Source organism: Rattus norvegicus, chromosome 7 (assembly GCF_021556685.1).
Source record: "Rattus norvegicus strain SHRSP/BbbUtx chromosome 7, alternate assembly SHRSP_T2T, whole genome shotgun sequence".
Lineage (NCBI taxonomy): Eukaryota > Metazoa > Chordata > Mammalia > Rodentia > Muridae > Rattus > Rattus norvegicus.
This window is the reverse complement of record NC_141540.1, coordinates 13,415,234-13,435,280: the sequence shown is the minus strand read 5'-3', so window position 1 is coordinate 13,435,280 and position 20,047 is coordinate 13,415,234. Positions and strand designations below refer to the sequence as shown.

The 20,047-nt window shown below is 54.5% G+C and overlaps 1 protein-coding gene across 2 annotated transcripts; it reads left to right on the top strand.

Annotated features, from left to right (window-relative positions):
* Window positions 1-13,088: 13,088 nt before the first annotated feature.
* Tle5 (TLE family member 5, transcriptional modulator) lies at window positions 13,089-19,943 on the top strand. Of its 2 annotated transcripts, none has more exons than XM_087556024.1 (7): window positions 13,089-13,269; window positions 14,813-14,910; window positions 17,609-17,672; window positions 18,202-18,246; window positions 18,400-18,462; window positions 18,853-18,927; window positions 19,051-19,736. In XM_087556024.1, the coding sequence occupies exons 1-7, from the start codon at window positions 13,243-13,245 to the stop codon at window positions 19,267-19,269; spliced, it is 591 nt and encodes a 196-aa protein (XP_087412150.1). In that variant the 5' UTR covers window positions 13,089-13,242; the 3' UTR covers window positions 19,270-19,736.
* Window positions 19,944-20,047: the final 104 nt, after the last annotated feature.

Genomic DNA, 20,047 nt, shown 5'->3' with positions numbered 1-20,047 from the left:
GCGCGCGCGCCGCAGGGACAGGACTCTAGAATCACCCGGAGGCGGAGCCTCGCTACTCGGGGGCGGGGTCTGGAGGGCGCAGCGCAGGCGCACCTTGGGTTGCGTCGACGTGGGAAGGGGTTGAGCGGCCCGCAGCTGGGCGCGGACGCCGAGCATTGTGGGAATGGGGAGGACTCGGCCGCCCGATTTCGGTTCCTTTCGGGAAGCGAAGCTCTTCTCGGCTCGGGGAAGTGCCGCTCGGCTACACTCGGCTCTTTTCGGCACGGGGAGGCACCGCTCGGTTGCTCTCGGTTGCGCTCGGCTCCTCTCGGCTCCTCTCGGTTCCTCTCGGCTCCCCGAAGCTGTGCAGGGAACGCGAGGCGAGAAGAGAGTCTGCAATTTTCGCCTGGAGGGAGCGCCCACAGAAGCCATCACCGCCTGTGGATGTGAGAAAACGCCCTGACCAGGGTCGCTCATCTATTCCTTTTTAAAATTTTAAATATTATTTATTTAATGTATATGGCTGTCTTCAGACACACCAGAATAGGGAATCAGATCCCATTACAGATGGTTGTGAGCCACCACGTGGTTGCTGGGAATTGAACTCAGGCCCTTTGGAAGAGGACAGTCAGAGCTCTTAACCACTGAGCCATCTCTCTAGCCCTCGCTCATCCATTCTTAAGCAGGCCTGTCCTACTGTATACAGTGCAGCACTCGCCGAATATCACGCAAGTAACAAGTATGAACAAAACGCTTGCTGGAGAGTATGCGTTGATGCGGCAGCCTGCTGTAGCTCAGGTATTAATATCACATCTACTGTATACCAGGCTTCAAGGGAACACGCATATGAAACTGTCACCTTCAGTATAGGGTATATAAACTGGGTGTTTTTCACATATTACGACGTGTGCCAAACATGAATGCTGTGCCTGCTGTATACCAGACATTATATGTAGTTTGTATATAGATAGTTATGGAGCCCCTGCTGTCAATCAGGCTCCTGGCAGCTGAGGAATAAGCATTAACAGTCTGCCTGCTGTATACCAAGCACCAGCCTCTGCTGCTATACATGTGAACGCCATGTGTGATGTTTGCTGTTTTACAGTGCTGGGGTGGAACCTGGGACACCCCCCCCCCAGCTCAGGCAGGTAAGCTCCCTGTTGGGGGGGCCAATCTGAGTCCCCTAAGGGTGAACTAACTCACAAACCTGAGAAGTGTTTTCCCACCTTCCAGTCAGTGCTCAGTCGGTGCATTAATAACAAAGGCAACTTAAAAGCCAGGGCTGTGCTGCATGTGTTCCTGTCCCCGTCCCTGCCTGACCGCCCAGCCTTGAGATAAGGCTGCGAGGGGAGGGTCAAAGTCTCCGTTTACTAGTTGATTGGGGTTATAGCGTTATCCACCGAAACTCTCCTATCTGGGCCTCTGTCCCCACCCCAGGAGTTCACGGCACAGACAAGGGGCCCCCGTGTGGCCCAGTGAGGTCAAAGTTCCTCTTTCAGCTCAGGGCCACAACCCCATGAGCCTTGACCATACCAGTGCTGAGGTCACAGGCATGTGCCATCGTGCCCGATCACATTTATCTTTGTGTGCATACCTAGTTCCCTTTTCTTAAAATAATTTAATCTTATTTTATGCGCACTGATGTTTTCCCTGCATTCATGTCTGTGAGGGCGCCGCATCCTTGGAGCTGGAGTTAGGGGCAGCTGTGACCCCCTCGTGGATGCTGGGAACTGAACCTGGGTCCTCTACAGGGACAGAGGGTACTGTAACCACTGAGCCATCCTGACCCTCCAGCCCCTATGATCTGCTCTGTTTGGGTTCATGGGTTAGAGATCATCACTTGGTAAATTGTCACCAAGAAAGGGTTCCAAGTATCCAGACAGTGGTTCATGCCTTTAATCCCGGCACCCTGGAGGCAGAGGCAGTTGGATCTCTTGTGAGTTTCAGGACAGCTAGGGCTACACAGAGAAACCCTGTCAGAAAGAGGGGCAGGGAGAAGCTCAGCTCCTAAGAGAGCTTTCTAGGCGAGCATGGGGACCTGAGTTCAAATACAACACCTACAGATGGCTGTGCATGCTGGTGACCCCACTCCCTCCCCCTGCACTGAGGCAGAGACTGGTAAATCCGGGTGCGCATGGCCTAGCAAACTGGAGTTGATGAGATACCCTGGCCCAGGGCGAAGAAGCAGGGAGCCACAATGGAGGATAACTGATGGCCTCCACGTGGGTGAGCACACCCACAGCCAAGTGCCTGTGTCACCGAGGAAGGATACACTGGGGCTCTGGAAAGCAGGCTGACCTGGACGGCAGCTTCCTCCTGCCTCAGCCGGTTTGGGCAGTCGATTCCTGCACTCCAAACTGACCCAGGATAATTCCTGTTCTCAATGACAGTGACACCCAGCCTGAAGCATGGGGACTCTCCAAGCCATTAAAGAATGGAAAATCACTGGGCATGGTGGCTCGGGTCTTTTTCCCCCAACACCATTTTTCTTATTATTTGGGAATTTCATATTCATCTACCCTGATCACACTCACTTCCCCGCCCTCCCAGGTCTACCCCCAACCTTGTAACCTTCCAAAACAGAAAAGGAAAAATGAAAAACCTACAAACCCAGTTAGTGTTGCCCATCTACGCACCCACTCCCCAAGTCCAGCTCCTTAAAGAAACTGAGTCCATCCCCACCTGCATTCTGCCTGTCAACGGTGGGGAGCTACACTTCAGCATCCTTAGCAAGTCTTCTGTTTTTCTTTTGTTTTCTTTTTTTCGGAGCTGGGGATCGAACCCAGGGCCTTGCGCTTGCTAGGCAAGCGCTCTACCACTGAGCTAAATCCCCAACCCCCCCCCCCCTTAGCAATTCTTAAGAGGTCTGTTGGGTGGATGGCTGTCTAGTGTGTTACATTCCTTTCAGGGGTAGGGGTTGTCGACAAAGTCTTCCATGTTCCTTCCCCTCAACTGTGCACACTGCAAAAGTAGCCCTTTACAGTTGGGAGCACAGAGCATGGACTTCATATGGTCTTTAGTGTCAGCAAGTGCCACAGACAGCCATGTGGCCCTCAGTGGTGCCACCTTGTATAGCTTGGGAAGCAGAGACAGGTAGGTCTCTGAGTTCAAGGCTAGTCTAAGCGAATGAGTTCCAGGACAGTCAAGTTGACATAGTGAGACTGTGTCTGGGAGAAGGAAGGAGGGAGGGAAGGAGGGAGGGAAAGAAGGAAAAATATAATAACCCACAAAGCTGAGCCTGTGGTGTAGACCTATCCTGCTGACAACTTGGAGCCTGAGACAAGAGGATGACAAGTTTGAGCAGAGCAAGAGAAATTAGAAGTTACCTTGTATTGTAGCTTGAGTCTCAAAATAAAGAGCTCTGGGGGTTGTCACCAACACCAGAGGGAAACTGAGGCCTGAGCAGAGGCAGTGGCCTGAGATTATACGGCCACCCGAGGCCCTGGAGCCAAAGTCCAGCTGCCACACCCTGCAACCCGCCTAGCTGCTCCCTCCTTTCTCGGCCTTGGCCTGTGAACCTGGGTATGGCTCCATCTTGGGCTGGGGACAAGACCACTCCTTGTCTCAGAGCCTGGACAAAGGTATGGATACCGCGGAGGATTTGGGGAGCTCTCAAGAACCTTCAGACAGCCCAGAGAGGACCGCCCTCCAAGCTGTGCCTAGCCCTGAGGAGCTGACCTTGACCTTGGCCACCTGGGACATGTGGAGCCTGGGGAGAAAGACTTTCCTTGTCCTGCCCGGATTAAAACATCTTTAGTTCTCACCTTTATTTTTCCTTTTTATTCCCTTTTAAATCTTAAGACAAGATCTCACTATGTAGCCCAGACCGATCTAGAACTCACAGTGATTCTCTGAGATGACTACCTTGAGCCACATGTCTGGCTTTCAGAACTTTAGCTGAGAGTCACATCCCCGGGCTGTACCTCTCTGGGCTTCGTGCAGCAACCCCCAGGAGCATGAAGGGTGCTTACAGTGCCAGTCAGCAGTGCCATCAGCAGGAGACTCGCACCAGCCTGATGCTACTAACATGACAGGAAGGGGTGGAAGGCTACATCAGAAAGGCGGGGAGTGGGGGTGAGATGGGGGTCAGATAGAATGATGTCCGAGGCTCTGGGGTCCATCCCAGTGCACATAAATCAGGTGTGGACCGGTCCCACACTGGTCACTGGAAGGCAGGTCAGTAAACCAATGTCATCCTGAGCTACGTATTAAGTTTGGGGTTAGCCTGAGCTACCTGAACTAGCCTGAGTTAACATGAGCTACATGAGACCCTGCCTCAGGAACTCTGATAACCAACGGTGATGGAAACAAGACTTCTCTGTGATCAGTTACAGCTTCGTTCATAAACCCCAAGTGGGAACAGCCAGTGTTTGTGGTGATGAATGGTTAGGTGGTACCCACTAGAGTGAACCGGAGCAAGGCTCTGACACCCCATGGCATGGAGGGAGCTTGGAGGGCACAATGGAACTGGGTGAAGATGGAATGTTCTAGATCAGATAACCTAACAATCTGAAGTCACACAGTCTGCAATGTGAATTTCACAACACTTGAATTATACTTCAAAAAATACACCAGTAAATCGGGTAGTTCCAGGTATATGAGAGGCTGAGGCAGGAGAGTGGCAGCGAGTTTGAGGAAGTGAGGGCCTTTCTTGTAGATCATCTACAAGATTGTCCCAGGCAAGAGCTCACAGCCTGGGCAAAGGCCCTGGGGCAGGGCAAGCCTGTGCTGAGCAGCATGAGGGCTCCTGTGGCTGCACAGGGAAGGAGGGAGAGCGACAGGGAGGAGGACAGCAGGGGCTGGGCTTTGATCCTGACAGACGGGATCTAGGAGGACGCTAACTCTTCTTTGGCGACCTCTGGTGGCCGCTGTGAGAAAGACAGCCATGGCAGAGTGACCACCCAGTTCCCTGGTTCAAATCTCAGCTTTCTCTTTTTGTTCTCCCAACTCCACGCTCGTGGAATATCAACTGGAATTGAGAGGCCAGCCTCTCGGCGCCTCCACTGCCTGCCTCCCAGAGCTTCAAAGCTAAGTATTCCCTCCCAAGGCCCAGCTGCGGCCCCTGTATCTTTTCTGCTTGCAGATAGTTGGGGAGAATGGGGAGAATGGGGGTGGCGTGGAGATTTTGTTTTGTTTTGTTTTGCTTTGGTTTTTTGAAGCAGGGACTCACCGTATCCCTGGCTATCTAGACTTGCTATTGCAGACCAGGCTGGCCTTGAACTCACAGAGCTCTGCCTGCTTCTGCCTCCTGAGCATGGGAGATAGGCATCACTCCTCTCATCTCTCACATTCACCGCAATCCTCCTACCGCAGCATCAGCGGCAGCCACCTCAGCAGCCACCTTCCAAGAACTGTTTATCCTTTTTCTCCCAGCCTCCTTTGAGACTGGACCCAACCTGGCTTCCTACAGGACAAGGACGGAAGACCCACACACTGCATGACCCCAGTTCCCGGCTTTGGGCCAGGTAACTGGAGGTGGCCAGCCAGTGACCCATCTAGCTCCTTAGACATGGTTGCCTCCTTAGACAGGCTGTCCTCACAGCAATAGTGAACTTGTATACTTGCTTCAAAAACCTTAACTCAAAACGCTTCTTGCTCTAGGTAGCTGTCCTCAGTGTTTTTCTGTGAGATATTTAATCTACCTCCCATGGATTCATCTAGGCCTGATCTTTCCTTCCACTCCAGCCCACAATCACCAGTGAAAACATGACCTGCCTTAAGCCCCCCACACAGCTTGCCTTGTAGCTCCCACCTGTACTGCTTGGAGTAAATTCAAGGCCTAGAATCTGCCAGCGAGGGGCGGGGGCCTGGTGCGGAGAGAGTTGGCTCAATCCCCCAGTGAAGACCTCACGGCATAGCTGTCACACTGGGAGAGCTACTAGCATAAAATGGGTAGAAGCCTGGACTTAGTTCAGCACCCCGCAGAACCGAAAATATCCCACTAGAGACGACCTAGCCCAGTGTCTGCATCACCTCAGAGGACCCCCTGGACTAGCCTTCTAGGCTATGCTGCATCAGAATGAAGCACCCTGCGGGAGCCGGAGCTCTCCAAGCCTGGAAGTGACATCAGCACCCGCCAGGCCTTCCACAGGTGGGGAGGAGGGGGAGACGACAGCCAAATCTAGGGAGCTGCCGCCCCCGTGTGGTCCGTACTAGAATTGCAGCCTTCGCCTTCTGCGACTATCTGGCAGTTTTGATGTTAAAAAATTGTGTGCGGCCCTGGCCACCGGGCTCCGGATCCTGGAACTGGGATATCACCTGTGTCCCGGGGGAGAAGTCCCTACCAGACCAGCTCAGTCCCTGTGTGGGGCCTGGGTGCTGAGCATAAGGGTCTCTAGGGATGGCTGTCTGTGGCTCCCAGCCTGGCCCAGTTTTAGGAATATGTGGAGAACTGGCTGGTTCCGGATTCTTTGCAAGTTTCTGAGTCTTTAACTTAGGCCTAACACCCATTTTATAGAAAAGAGACAAAGGGGCAGAGAGGACGGAGCTGTGTGATTTCAAGATCAACTCAAAAAGAGAAGCGATGCAGTGTGGGTAAAAACACAAGAAGAATTATGGGAAGCAGGTAACTATCACAGGCAAGCAGTACCCCTCAGAGGCCATTGGCTCCCAAAGCACCTGGGCAATAATAACATGGTTCACTTCAGTTCTCAAAATGCAGGAGCCATGAGCTGGGGAAACGCACTATGCAAACCTGAGGACCGTAGTTTGAATCCCTACCCCACAAGCATACACCCTTCAGTCTAATGGCACACGGTATGACCATCAGATCTTCCCAGCAGGACATGAGCAGCTCTTGGAGACACCAGTTCAACCCTGTGATTGGTTCTCCCAGGCCAGGATCCAGTTCGAATCGCACTTTCCCTAGGAAGTTGTGTGCCTTTCGAGCACTGAGCACTGTGTTGACATCTCTGAGCCCCCTTTGGCAGCCAAAGCCGCTTACTGAGAGAATTCTCAACTTTGAATAATAGAACACATCATGCTCTGCCACCCGTTGCAAAGGAAGTACGATCTGGGTTCGCTCAGGATGGGCGTCACTGGGTGTGGTAGGTTGATATGGGGATCTGGGGTGGCCCTCTCTCTGTCCTCACCTGGCAGCCAGCTCAAAGCTGTTCCTTCCCTTACTAAATGGCTGAGTTTTGAATGCAGAGTACGATGGCACAGGCCTTTAATCCCAGCACTGGCAGAGCCAGGCATCTGTAAATTCGAGACCAGCCTGGTCTATAGATTGAGCTCTAGGAGAGTCAGGGCTATACAGAGAAACCCTGTCTCAAACAAAACAAAACAAAACCAATAAAACAAAACAAAACAATAAAATGGTACGCTCCGGCCTCTCTCCTTACTAAGCTGTTTTGTTTTTGTTTGTTTTAAGGTTTTTCATTCTTTGATGTTAAAGGTTCATTTTTATTTTGTGTTTATCTGCCTGCATGTTTGTGCATGTTCTGTATGCAGTACCCACAGTGGCCTGAAGGGGGTGTTGGGTGCCCTGGAGCCTGGAGTCACAGACAGCAGTGAACCCCATGTGAGTGCTGGGAACTGAGCCCTGTCCTATGTGCGAGCATTGGGTGCTGTAACCACTGAGCTGTCCCTCCATCCCCCTCCCTTTTATTCTGGGCCTAGAGTGCAGCAGTGAGGCTGAGCCAGCCAGGGCTCCCCAGGCATCCTCCTGCGTTGCCTCCTGCCACCTGAAACGGCACCTATACCACAAGCCCAGCCATGTGTCGCTTTGAACCCAGGTCCCCGTGGGCCCATGTTAACCCACTCAGCAAACTTTCCAGCCACAAAGCTTTTGTTTTTTTGAAACAGGTCTTGTGTTGTCCAGGCTGGCTCCAAACTCAATTAAGTAACAGAGGATGTCCCTGAATTCCTGATTCTCCTGCCTCTGCCTCCCGTAGGTAGCCTCATAAACAGAAGCCTGGAGATGGACATACCTCACTCCAGGGGTTGGCGGCTGAGCACCTCAGGGACCATTGAAGACTATCTGGGAGCCCAGGCCTTTCTCCTCCCCAAATTACCCAGGTGTCTCCAAAGACACATTTAACCTCACAGTTACACCGACAGTCCCCCTGGGAGGCTGGGCAAGACCTTAAAAGCCCTTAAACACCGCAGGCGACTCCCTGATCTGAGGTGCCAGTTCCCATGTGTGGGTCAGGTGGCCCTGAGCAGAGAGAAATCTCACAAACGCAAGACACTGTCCCTGAGGACACGGGGAGGGAGAGGAGGATTCCAGTCCCCTCAGCCAGGCCACAGGCTTCTGTCAGCCTCTGCTGCCTCACATACCCAGGGGGTACTGGACTCCATCCACAGTTCTTCATAAACTAGGTGTGGAAGCAAGGGCCTCAGATGTTCAAGGTCAGCCTCAGCTACAAACGGAGATGGGAACCAGCCTGGGTATATAAACCCTGTCTCAAAAAGAAAAAAAAAACAAGCATTTTTTAAAATTTTTATTTATTGTATGTATGTGAGTACACTGTAGCTGTCTTCAGACACACCAGAAGAGGGCATTTGATCCCATTACAGATGGCTGTGAGCCACCATGTAGTTGCTGGGATTTGAACTCAGGACCTCTGGAAGAGCAGACAGTGCTCTTAACCACTGAGCCATGTCTCCAGCCCAAAAACCAACCACTTTGAGTGTTGGTCCTTGTCTGAGGTTTTGGAGATGAAAGGAATGAAGGCATGATGAGCAAATTAAATAACTACATGCACATGGTGTGCACATGCATGTATATGGTGTGCACATGCATGTATATGGTGTGCACATGCATGTATATGGTGTGCACATGCATGTATATGGTGTTTACATTTACATTACATTGCAACAGGTGGGGAGAGCAGAGGTCACAGCCACCATTGGGTGGGAACTAGGTCAAGGCAGTGGTAGAGAAACAGGAACCCCAAGGTGAGCCAGTGAAGGCGTAGTCCTGGATGCTGTGCGGTCAGCTGCTTTTTGTTGTTGTTGCTGCTATTGTCTGAAGTGCTGGGGATCCTGGGGCCTGTGAGCACTCAGAGACAAGCACCACACCCCCAGCCTGAAAGGTTTTGCTGAAGGACTCACTCAAGTAGCCCAGGCTGGCTTTACATTCACCAAGTAGCTGAGACTGTCCTTGAACTTCTGGTCTTCCCCCTCTGCCTTCTAAGTGCTGGGATAACAAGCATGTGCCCCACCATGTCTAGCCCAAACAGGAAGACAATGTATATAAAGTCCTAAAATTACTTAACGTCCACACATCCAGTCTTGACTCTGCCTGGATCCCACAAAAACCACCCACAGCCTTGGTGGGAAGGCCCTGAGCAGGATTGTCGGAGGAGCAGAGACCCCGATGTCTGGGGCACAGGGAGAGCAGCATTAGGGAGGGGGAGGCTTGGGTAGAGGTGGCCTGGGAAGACAGGTTGAAGGCTGCACGCCCACATACAGAACCGCCTGGCAGTCAGCACTCAGTAAATGCTCACAGAGGGAACAGATGGGAAAGAGTCCGTGTTGGAACCTTGGTGCAGCCTCTGCCTTGCTAATGGGGAACTCAGCCCACGCGAGGACCCACAGTCAGGTACCAGCCAGGGTGGCTGGCCTGAAGCTCCAGATCTGGACAGACAAGCCCCATTTCCACCTTGCCTGTTCAGCAGCTGCCTGTTTGCCCTGGCCTCTCACTAACCCTGAATGCTCTGCCATCATGGCCCTGCCCTGCGCTCTCCCATGTGGCCTGTTGGTCATGTGTATCCCAGCCGAGAAGGACGTGAGTGTCCCACGGTTGGACACTTGAAATAGGTCATCACGGTGAGTGGCCCTCAGGACTCAGAGCTGCAGACTGAGTATGAAGGGTGGAATGTGGGTGTCAGGGGAGACTGGACTCCCACAGTCCAGGCCACAAACTGTTTTGTTTTGAGTGACAGGTTGACAGCCCTCATTCTGGGATTTTTTTTTTTTTTTTTTTTTTTTTTTTTTTTTTTTTTTTAGGAGAGGCTCTTTTGGGAAGGTCTCGTGTAGCCCAGGCTGGCCTGAGACAAACTGTTTTGGGCAATGGCTCTGAACTCCTGATCCACTTGCTTCCACGGCCTGGTTACTGCAGTGCATGCTGGGAACACTCTGCCCTGTGAACCCAGTTTCTAGCTGGGGGTGACAGTGACATCATTGGGCTTGATTTCTGGAGACATGTGTCACTCTTTGCATGGAGTGGGTGGAAGCCATAGTCATAGTGGTCAGCACTGACAGAACCCAGGACACCCACAGAATTCAAAGGACAAGGCTGACAGAGAAGCCTCTCTCTCTGGCACCTCACAGGGTACCCAGTGCTTTCTGGGTAATAGCTCAGCTCTTAATCTCAGGGTGCAGCCCACTCCATCCAGTATCCTAGAGTCACCTGCATTCATGCCACCCAGCAAATGGCCCCGACACAATGAAACTGAGACTATATCCGTCCCTCTGCCAACTGCTGTGTGACTTTGGCCATGTCAACTCCCCTCTCTGTGCCTCTAGTTCTTCATTCTCTTATGGACACTGGTAGCTACTTCCCATTCAGGTATTTAAGCCAGAACCAGGTGCAGATAGAGGGAACTGGAGAGATGGCCCAGTGGTTACAGTACCATCTGTGAGTCCGGTTCCAGGGGACCCAACACTGCCTCTAGCGATTGTGGGAAGGGTAGGTATGTGGTGCCCACAGACTTGCATGCAGGGATACAGGAAATAAATAAAAGACAAAAATGAAACCAAGAATATCCTGACAGAGTCATGGTGCATGGCCCAAGACTGTTATCCCAGCTTTTTGGGGGTGGGGGGTAGCGGGGAGAATCCCAAGTTCAGAGACAGCCTGGGCCACTCTGTGAGACCCAGGCTGAAAAGGTAGAGTACAGTGCATAGTAAGAGGGCTGGTGCTTGGTGGAGGGGCAAAGTCCTCCCCACCTCCCAACCTGTCCTGCCGGAGGGAGGTCCTTGGATATCCATAGTCAATAAATCAGTTTATATGTCACTTATACATGAAACACAACCTGATCACAATTCTCTCCGTCCCTGAGTGCTATAGAAAATTATTGTTTTGAGGGGGAAGGGCTGTGATTGGGATATAAAGTGTATGAATGAATGAATGAATGAATGAATGGAAAGGGGAAAATTGCTTGTTTGTTGTTTATCCTTCACCCAACCACTCATCTACCCATCCATCCATCTACCCATCCATCCACCCACCCACCCACCCATTGGCATTTTGAGGTCCTGAAGAGGTCTTTGAAGATCAGGTTGGCCTTGACTCACAGAGATCTCCCTGTGTCTCCCTCCCGAGAGACGGGACTTAAGACATGAGCTGCCACACAGTTGATAAATTCCTGCTTCAGAACAGCAGACACAGCGATTCCTGGGCCTGCAGTGGCCTGCCCTGCCCTCCAGTGTCAGGCCTGTGTCTGGTCCTCCCTTGCTGGTGTCCCATGTTTGTAAGCTGTCGAGTCTGGTACTTAGTAGTCACTTCAAGAGAAACTGTGCCATCCTGGAGTCTGGGAAGTCAGGGAGGGGGTGTGGCCACATAGGGCCAGTGACTGCCATGACACTTGAGAGCTCTGGCCATGTTGGAATCAGAGACTGTCAGCAAGCCACAGAAAGGGGATCTGTATACCCCAAAGTGGGACAGGACGATAGTCATAGGGAAGGCTGGTCTGACGCAGGAGGGTCAAGAGTTCAGGGTTATCCTGTGCTACAGAGTTCCAGGCTAGCCTGATCTCCACGAGACCGTGTTTCTATAAATAAAACAAGACAATGTCACAGGCCAATCGTGGCACCTTCACCAAAAGCCCTACCAGCCGGGTATGGGTCAGCACCAGGAGCAGCCTCTTGGACTCCTGCCTCCAGGGTACCAAAGTCTGAGTCCGGGTCCTGTCTCTTGAGGCCTGGAGATGGCTTCCTCTTTCCTTCATTGGCCCTCTGTGGCTGGGGGAGGACCCCGACCACCCCACTGGGGCTTGGCATGGCCGTGGCCTAGCCAAGCCTGGCTGGCCACTGTGTCTGGGCCATTTGAGTCTGACACTGTATGGAATTGTGGAGACAGTGTCTCGCTCTGCAGTTTAAGTTGGCCTGAAATATAGGGGTGAATCATATTGGCCCAGGGAACTCTTCTTCTTTCATATATTTTATGTTTTATTTTTTATTATTTTTGAGACAGGGCTCAGCCTTGAACTTACAGAGGTCTGCCTGCCTCTGCCTCTGCCTCCCAAGGGCTGAGATTAAAGGCATGTGCTACCACAGCAGCATATTTATTTATTATATATAATATATGTCATATACATTTACATATACTTATATGTGTATTTAATTTTTTGGACAGGTCTCACTCAGTAAACTGGGCCACAGGTTAATGCTGAAGTCCAACAATCCTCCTGCCTCAGTTTCCCAAGTGCTGGGCAGAAGCTAGGACCTAGGGAACTCTTTATTTATGAGACAGGCTCTCTGTGTAGCCCTGGTTGTCCCAGAACTTTCTATGTAGACCAGGCTGGTCTCAAATCAGAGATTCGCCTGCCTCTGCCTCCAGTGCTGGGATTAAAGGCATGGGCCACCACCACCTGCTGTGCCCCTCTTTAACTTCTTGATGTTTTGAGATAAGGACTCCTGTAGCCCAGGCTGTATTCACTGTGTACATCAGGCTGGCTTCCACCTACCTCAACCTACCCAGTACCGGTAATAACTCTTGTAGCTCAACACAAACCACGTCTTACTTTTTGTTGTTTTGAGACAGGCTCTCTGGTAACACAGGCTGGCCTGGGACTCTTGATCCTCCTGCCTCCGCACCCCAGTCAGTGGGTTACAGACCTGGACCCCCATCCTACCTCTGAGGGACAGGTGTCACTCTGCTACCCAGTGTGCCCCCCAGTCATGCCAACCCTCCGACTCCAAAGAGGATGTAGCACGCTGTAGGCACTCCATAAATCCACCCTGAAGCCTGGGCGCCCAGGCTGTGAGTCCGTGGCCTGGGGGCTGGGGGTTTGGGGGACCATTGAGGCAGGCCTCGGGCCGGGGCTCCGGACCGTGGCGGGGGCGGGGCGCGCGGGGCCAAGGTCACGGGTGGGGCGTCCGGGCCTGCGCAGTGCCGGGCGCGGCAGGTGGAGCGGGAGCCCGGGCGGCACCGCGTCGCCATTACACAATAGCGCGGGCGGCGCGGGCGGGCGGCGGGCGGCGCAGGAGGCGGGACGCGGGGCCCCGGAGCTGTCGATCGGGGACAAAGCGCGGCCGCCCGGCGCCCCCCGAGCCGCCCGAGCCGGGGCGCAGCCCGCGCCCCCCGCGACTGACATGATGTTTCCGCAAAGCCGGCACTCGGTAAGGGGGACCCCGCGCACTGCACCCCAGAGCTCTTCCTGCACCCTCAGCTCAGCTCACTGCACCTCCAGCGCTCACCCTGCACCCCTTCTAGGTCGGATCCCTTCTGTCTCCCCGCCCAGGGCCTGTCCCAGAGGCTCCCTGTGCTCCCCCACCTCCTACAGGCCTGTGCCCCAGCCCTTGCACCCTACAACCCAGGCCCTACGCACCCCACCAGCCCAGCACTGCATCCTTAGCCCGGATCCCTGAACTTTGATCCCTGCCCTGAGTCCCCTCACCGCCTCCCCTCGCCGGCCCCCCCATCCCGACTCCAAGGTCTTCTCCCCACCCCCAACCCCTACTCCCGGGCTCCGGATCAGCCTGTCTTCAATCTTGGGCCCGCACCCCACTACAGCCGCATTCCGCCTGTCTCCCGGCCCTGGGGCTCAGACCCAGAGCTGCAGCACCCTAGGCACAAGTCCTTCATCCCCTTCACCCCAGGCGCGCATGTCCTCCAGCCCAAGACCTTGCATCCCCACCCTGTGCTCTGCACCCCACCAGGCCCAGCTCCTTAAGAGCTCCAGACTGGCCTGACACCAAGTCCAAGGCCCTGCACCCACCACCACCTCGGCCCTGCACTTCCTTCCACCTTAGATCTGCCCTGTCCCCAAGTCTGGTGCCCTCTACCCCCCAATCCAGTCCCCACACCCCCTGTCTCTCCCTCCAGCCCTGTCGGGCCTGGCGTCACCATCCGGGCCCAGCGCCACCTCCAGCCTGGCTCTGCGTCCCTCCTCTAGCTGCAGGCCCCGCACCCCAGCTGCCTTCCTCCTCCAGGCCCCATCCGGCACCCTCAGCACTAGGGTTGGGGGGACCCTGTGCCCGTATAAGGCCCAGTGCTCCCTTGTCCGGAGCCAGATATCCCCCATTCCCCTGCACCTCCTCCCCAGCACTAGGCTCTGTCCCCCTCACATCCATCCAAGCCCGGGCCCATCTGTCGCCTCCCACACCAGATCCCAGTGGCCATGCTCCCCACACCCTACCCCTAGCCTTGCTACCCAGAGAATCTTACAGCCCAACTCCTGACCCAGTGCCCTCAGATGCGGGCCCTGTAAACGCCCCCCAAGCCCCTCCCCCATCAGCTCTCTCCCTAACTCCCAGGCCATGACTTCCCTGTGGCTTTGGCTGGGACCCGGGAGGAACCCCACAGGGCACTCCTTGTGGCAGGGCAGCTTTTGGGGGGGGTCCACCCCTGAAGAGCACACCCCTGAGGAAACAGGTGTGATGGGGTACCCCCAGGAAATATAGGGTGGTAAGCTAGGTGCCTTTTCCATGCTGGCTTTGGAGGGAGGCCTGTTATCACCTTGCTTGACTTAGAGGGGCTTTCTGGGGAGTTCCTCCGGGGGGCAGCCACATGGGTGCTGCCCCTCACAAATGACCAGTGTGTAAAAGCATCACCACTGCCTAGAAGCCTCACAGTCCCTTCCTGGCTGCCAGGGCCTGTAAGCAACCCAGGAAGTGGGGCGTGGGTGGGGCAGGGCGCTGCTCACCCTCCTGCACTCCGCAGGGCTCCTCCCACCTCCCCCAGCAGCTCAAGTTCACCACCTCCGACTCCTGCGACCGCATCAAGGATGAGTTCCAGCTGCTACAAGCGCAGTACCACAGGTGAGCAGGGCCTGGGGACCCCACCTCTGTAGACTTGTCTGTGGCATCAAAGAAGGCGGGGTGGGGGGTGCCTCAGCCATCTCAGGGCCCAGGAGGTGGACCAAGAGTGTCAGCAGTTCAAGGTCATCCTCAACTACTTAGCCAGCCTGGGCTACATGAGACCATGTGTACAAAAACAAAACAAGCAGCCCCTAGTGTGGAGGAGGAAACCGAGGCACACAGCATTCGCGGTTTCAGAGGCCCAGTCCCCATGCATCCCTCTGTTTAGCACAGCCTGGACTGGGTGCCCAGAGAGGGTGAATAGTCCGCCCAGGTTCACACAGCCCCACCTTCTCCTTCTGTCCAGTTTTGGAGTGGGGAAGCTTGCAGGTGTCCCACAGACCCTCCAGCCTGGTCACTCCCACCACAAATACTTTTCTCATTTCTGACGGGTTCCTCATGTGTGAAACTGATCACCCCAAAGCCCAGAGGTGTTAGCAGTTTCCAGGAGTGCACAGCACAGAAGCAAGAAAGCTGCAAGCAGCCTGAAGCTGGGGAGTTGGGGTCCCAGCCACGGGTCTCCGTTTGACCCTAGGCTGGACCTGTTTTATAGGATCCAGTGGTGAGTGGGCATGGGGGTGCAGGCCCAACCTTCCAGCTCTCACACAGTCAGGCGAATGTTGTTCTGGGCTAGCCTGAGGTACAGAACAAACCTCTGTCTCAGAAAATGAACTAATAATAATGATGATAGTAATGATAAAATCTTTAAAAGACCCTTAGATTTCTCCAAGAAAAAGGTAAACCTCAGTGTTTGTGGAGTTTTCTATTTTAAAAAATTATTTTATTTAAGTTTTTGGTATTTATTTTGAGACAGGGTCTTATGTGGCCCAGGCTTTCCCTATATAGCCAAGGATGACCTTGAGCTGCTGACAGGACAGGACAGGCAAGGCCCAGGGGGTGCTAGGCCAGCCATCTACCCGCTGGGCGGCTCCCCCAGCATTTGCCATTTTAAAGAGGAATTTAGGGCACCATTTTGAAGAGGGATTTAGGCACCAGTGCAGGCTATGCCCGCATGGCTCTGGGACCACTCTTAGGGTGACTTCTGCCAGGACCTGCAGGGCAGACAGAGGCTGTGTGTCATCCCATAGGCAGATGCCATCTCTGAGCTGCATTGTGCTGCCCTCTGTGCACTGGGCCTGGGTTCGGGACTGGGGAGCGGACCTCGTGCACTCACGGTCGAGCCGCAATAGCCTTATTTATTGTGTTTGTGTGTGTGTGTGTGTGTGTGTGTGTGTGTGTGCGCGCGAGAGAGAGAGAGTATGAGAGAGAGAGGGAGGGAGAGGGGCCACAGTGTGACTCAGGGTCCACCACTCAGTCTTGCATCCCTGAGCGAGTGCGGCCTTCACTTGGAGAGCATATCAGAAGTTAGCTGGGCTAACAAGCCACGCTTTTCCCATTGCTCCTGTCTGAGCCACAGGCCCTTGAGCGGCTGAGCCTGTTCAGGGCTGGCCGAGAACAGGGTCACTGTGCAGGCTGTGTTGGCCTCCCGTTCCTGACCCTGTGGCTGCGCTAGGCTGGCTTTATGTTTGTTTGTTTTTTGTTTTTTGTTTTTTTCCAGGACAGGGTCTCACTCTGTAGGACAGGATGGCCTCAAACTCACAGACGTCTACCTGTCTTACCCTCCCAAGTTTTGAGGGCCTTTTGGATTTAAAAAGAAATATTTTGATGGGCTTGTGGGCACAGGACTTTAACCCCAGCACTCAGGAGGCAGAAGCAGGCAGATCTCTGAGTTCCAGGACAGCCAGGGCTACACAGAGAAACCCTGTCTTGGAAGAGAGAGAGAATGGGGGGGGGGGAGGTAGTGCTGTTGTTGAGGTGGAAGTCAGAGGACAACTTGGGGGAGTCACTGCTAGGCAAGAGCCTACCCCACTGAGTAGCCTCATAGGTCTGGAAAGCAAGCCACAGACCCAATCCCTTGATTCCACTGACCTGTCCTGGTCCAGGAAGGTTGCCACTACAAAGAGAAAGCAAGTGGAGTCCAGAAAGGTAGAACAGCCAACCTAGAATCACACAGCAGCAGAAGGCAAAGAGACCCCAGCCTCCAGCCCCGATGAGACTAGAGAGATGGGCTGGACCTGAAGAAGTTTCCTGAAGCCAGGACACCATGGGGTGTCTGTTCCTTTCAGCCCTGGGCCATCTCAGTCTTCAGCATTTGTTGTTGTGTGGAGATATCTCCCCGGGTTTGAGTACTCGGGTTACCGCCGGCTGTGTGACCTTGAACCTCTCACTCACCCTCTCTGGGCACCCACTGAATCCCATGTTAAGATGAGATAGGGGGATGACAAGTTCTGCAGCCCTCATCTCCTGCAGGAAGGTACCTCTGACTTTGGTGGTTGTTATTCCATTGAGAATGCTTTTGGAATTTCAGTAGGGGAAACTGAGTAACCTCGCCTGCCCAGGATTGCAGAAAACCCAGGGGTGTCCTTAAATGCAGCCAGATGTGGTGTTTGGCCCTGTCTCAGTTTGCATCTTGGGGCTGTGGCTCAGTTGGCAGGAGAATCAGGACTTCAAAGTCATCCTCAGCTACATAGTGAGTTCAGGGCTAGCCTGAGCTACATGAGACCCTGTCTCAAAAAAAAAAAAAAGTTTTTGGCTTGACCCTCCAGAGGTGCCCCCTACCCCGAGGGGACCTCAGTTGCCTTCCCTTGTGTGTCCTCAGCCTGAAGCTGGAGTGTGACAAGCTGGCCAGCGAGAAGTCAGAGATGCAAAGGCATTACGTCATGGTAAAGCCCTCTCGGGGCGGGGGCGGGGGCGGGGCGTTGTGAGCGGCGACCCCAGACTCCCCACATACTGCAGGTGCCTGCTACCGAGTCCCCACAGGCTATCGGCAGCCTGGCCACCAGCCCAGGTAGTGGCTGAGGTGCCAAACCACCGGCTCGCAGCTCAGGCCGGCCAGGTCTCAGCCGTCCTTGGCGGGCTGCAGGAGGAGGCAGCTGTGGAAGCCTGCCATAGCCAGCCGGAAGCAACAGTTCCCTCCCTCCAGGCCATCCGGATGGCCAGGCATCCCTTAACCCTTCCTTGACCAGAGACCTCCTAACCCCCACAGGACCAAAGGGATTGTGCTTCCGTCCTTTAGTTCCCAGCAGGGGAGGTTGCTGGGGTCTTGGGGCATTGTGACTGGGGTCTTGAAGAACAAATAGGAGCTCACTGGATGGGGGTAGGGTGGAAGGGCATTGCTGGAATGTGCAGGGAGAAGCAGGCCACCCATAAGGCCACAGCCCTTTGGCCCTGACACGCTTCTCCACCTCACAGTACTATGAGATGTCTTACGGATTGAACATCGAGATGCACAAACAGGTGAGCCTCAGTATCCCTCCTCCATGACCCCAGTGCCCTGTGATTCCCAGACTGAGCATTGAGGCCACTCCTGTTACCCCCAGAGGTGGACTCAACTCCCCCTCCCCTGCCCTCCAAGTGCCCCAGGTACTGAGGGAAAACCATGTGTTCCAGGCTGAAATTGTGAAGAGGCTGAATGGGATTTGCGCCCAGGTTCTACCCTATTTGTCCCAGGAGGTAAGCAAGCCACCAGCAGGGAGCAGTGGGATTCCCTTCTCCCTGTGCTGAGCAACCCCCTGAGCACACACCTGCCCTCTCTGAACTTAGCAAAGGTGTGAATCGGAGCAGCTGGAGTCAGACCCCTGTGGCGAGGCAGAAAGTGCTACCGGGGTGGGCGGGCCGGCGCAGATGATTGATGGGGGACCGGGTGGGCGAACTCTGAGGAAATCGCTGTGAAGCTGGATTCCTAGTCTCCCACCCCGCCAGCCCCTGAGCCCCTAGGACCGGACTTCCCTTGTGCACTCGAACCGATTGCCCACTGCACAGGAGCCTCCCCCTTATGTTTAAACTCCAGCCTGACTGTCCCTTTGCCTGAGAGAACTGTGTCTCCTCCCTTGCCTCTTCCAGCATCAGCAGCAGGTCCTGGGAGCTATCGAGAGAGCCAAGCAGGTCACGGCTCCCGAGCTGAACTCCATCATCCGAGTAAGTCGGAGCTCCTGGTGGGCGGGGACTTGGGTGGGCAGGTGTATGACCCACGGTGACTGGGGTCAGGTGACAAGACCCTGAGCTGACTCTCACCCCACCCCCACCCTCGCCCCACAGCAGCAGCTCCAGGCTCACCAGCTGTCCCAGCTCCAGGCGCTGGCCCTGCCCCTGACACCGCTGCCTGTCGGGCTCCAGCCGCCATCCCTCCCTGCGGTCAGCGCAGGCACAGGCCTGCTGTCACTCTCTGCTCTGGGCTCTCAGACCCACCTCTCCAAGGAGGACAAGAACGGACACGATGGGGACACCCACCAGGAGGATGATGGAGAGAAGTCCGATTAGCTCCTGGGGAGAGGGAGGGGGAGGGGGGATACCAGGGGAGACAGGCACAGAGAGCACAGTGTTCTGAGGGCCACACTGCACACAGCTCGGTCCCTACCCAAGCTTCCACCTCCAGTCCTGGTTCCAGCTGTGCACCCTGGGCCTAGGAGACGCCAGAGGGACAGCCCAGGCTACAGGGAAAAATTCCCCACCTTCAACATTTCCCCGGGCTATAGCCACCAATCTCGGCCCAGAATGTACACAACGCTAGCCGCCCCTTTCCACCCTGTGCACCCCGAATTTGCCCCCTTTCCCCTTCTCTGCTTCCTGCACTGCACACCTGCTAGGCCCAGACCCCTCCCCCCAGCTCACCCAGCTCTGGTTCCCTCAACCGCGGAAAGAAAGCATTGGCTCGGGACTGCAGTGGGGGTGGGCACCCCACAAACTTCCCTCTCCCCTTCCCCAAATAAACGTGAGGGTTAAAAGTCGGTTTGTTTATTATTTCTTTTTCGTCCCAGTACTCTATAGCTACCATCTAAGAGAGAAAAAGAAGGAAGCCCTGGAGCGAGCGAGGGTCTGTCTGTGCATATAGTTAGATTTTTCTGGTCGCCTCGGCTTTGCCACCGAGAGGTGGAGGGCCGCTGTACTGAGGGTGGGGTCTAGCTGTGCCTTCAAAATAAAAACATGAAAAGGTCGGATGGTGTGTCCCTGCCTCTGTCTTGTGGGGTGGGGACCCCTTTCCTCAGGGCACCCTGTGTTCTGCAATAAGACACTCCTTGAGCAAGCAAAGGCCCAGAGG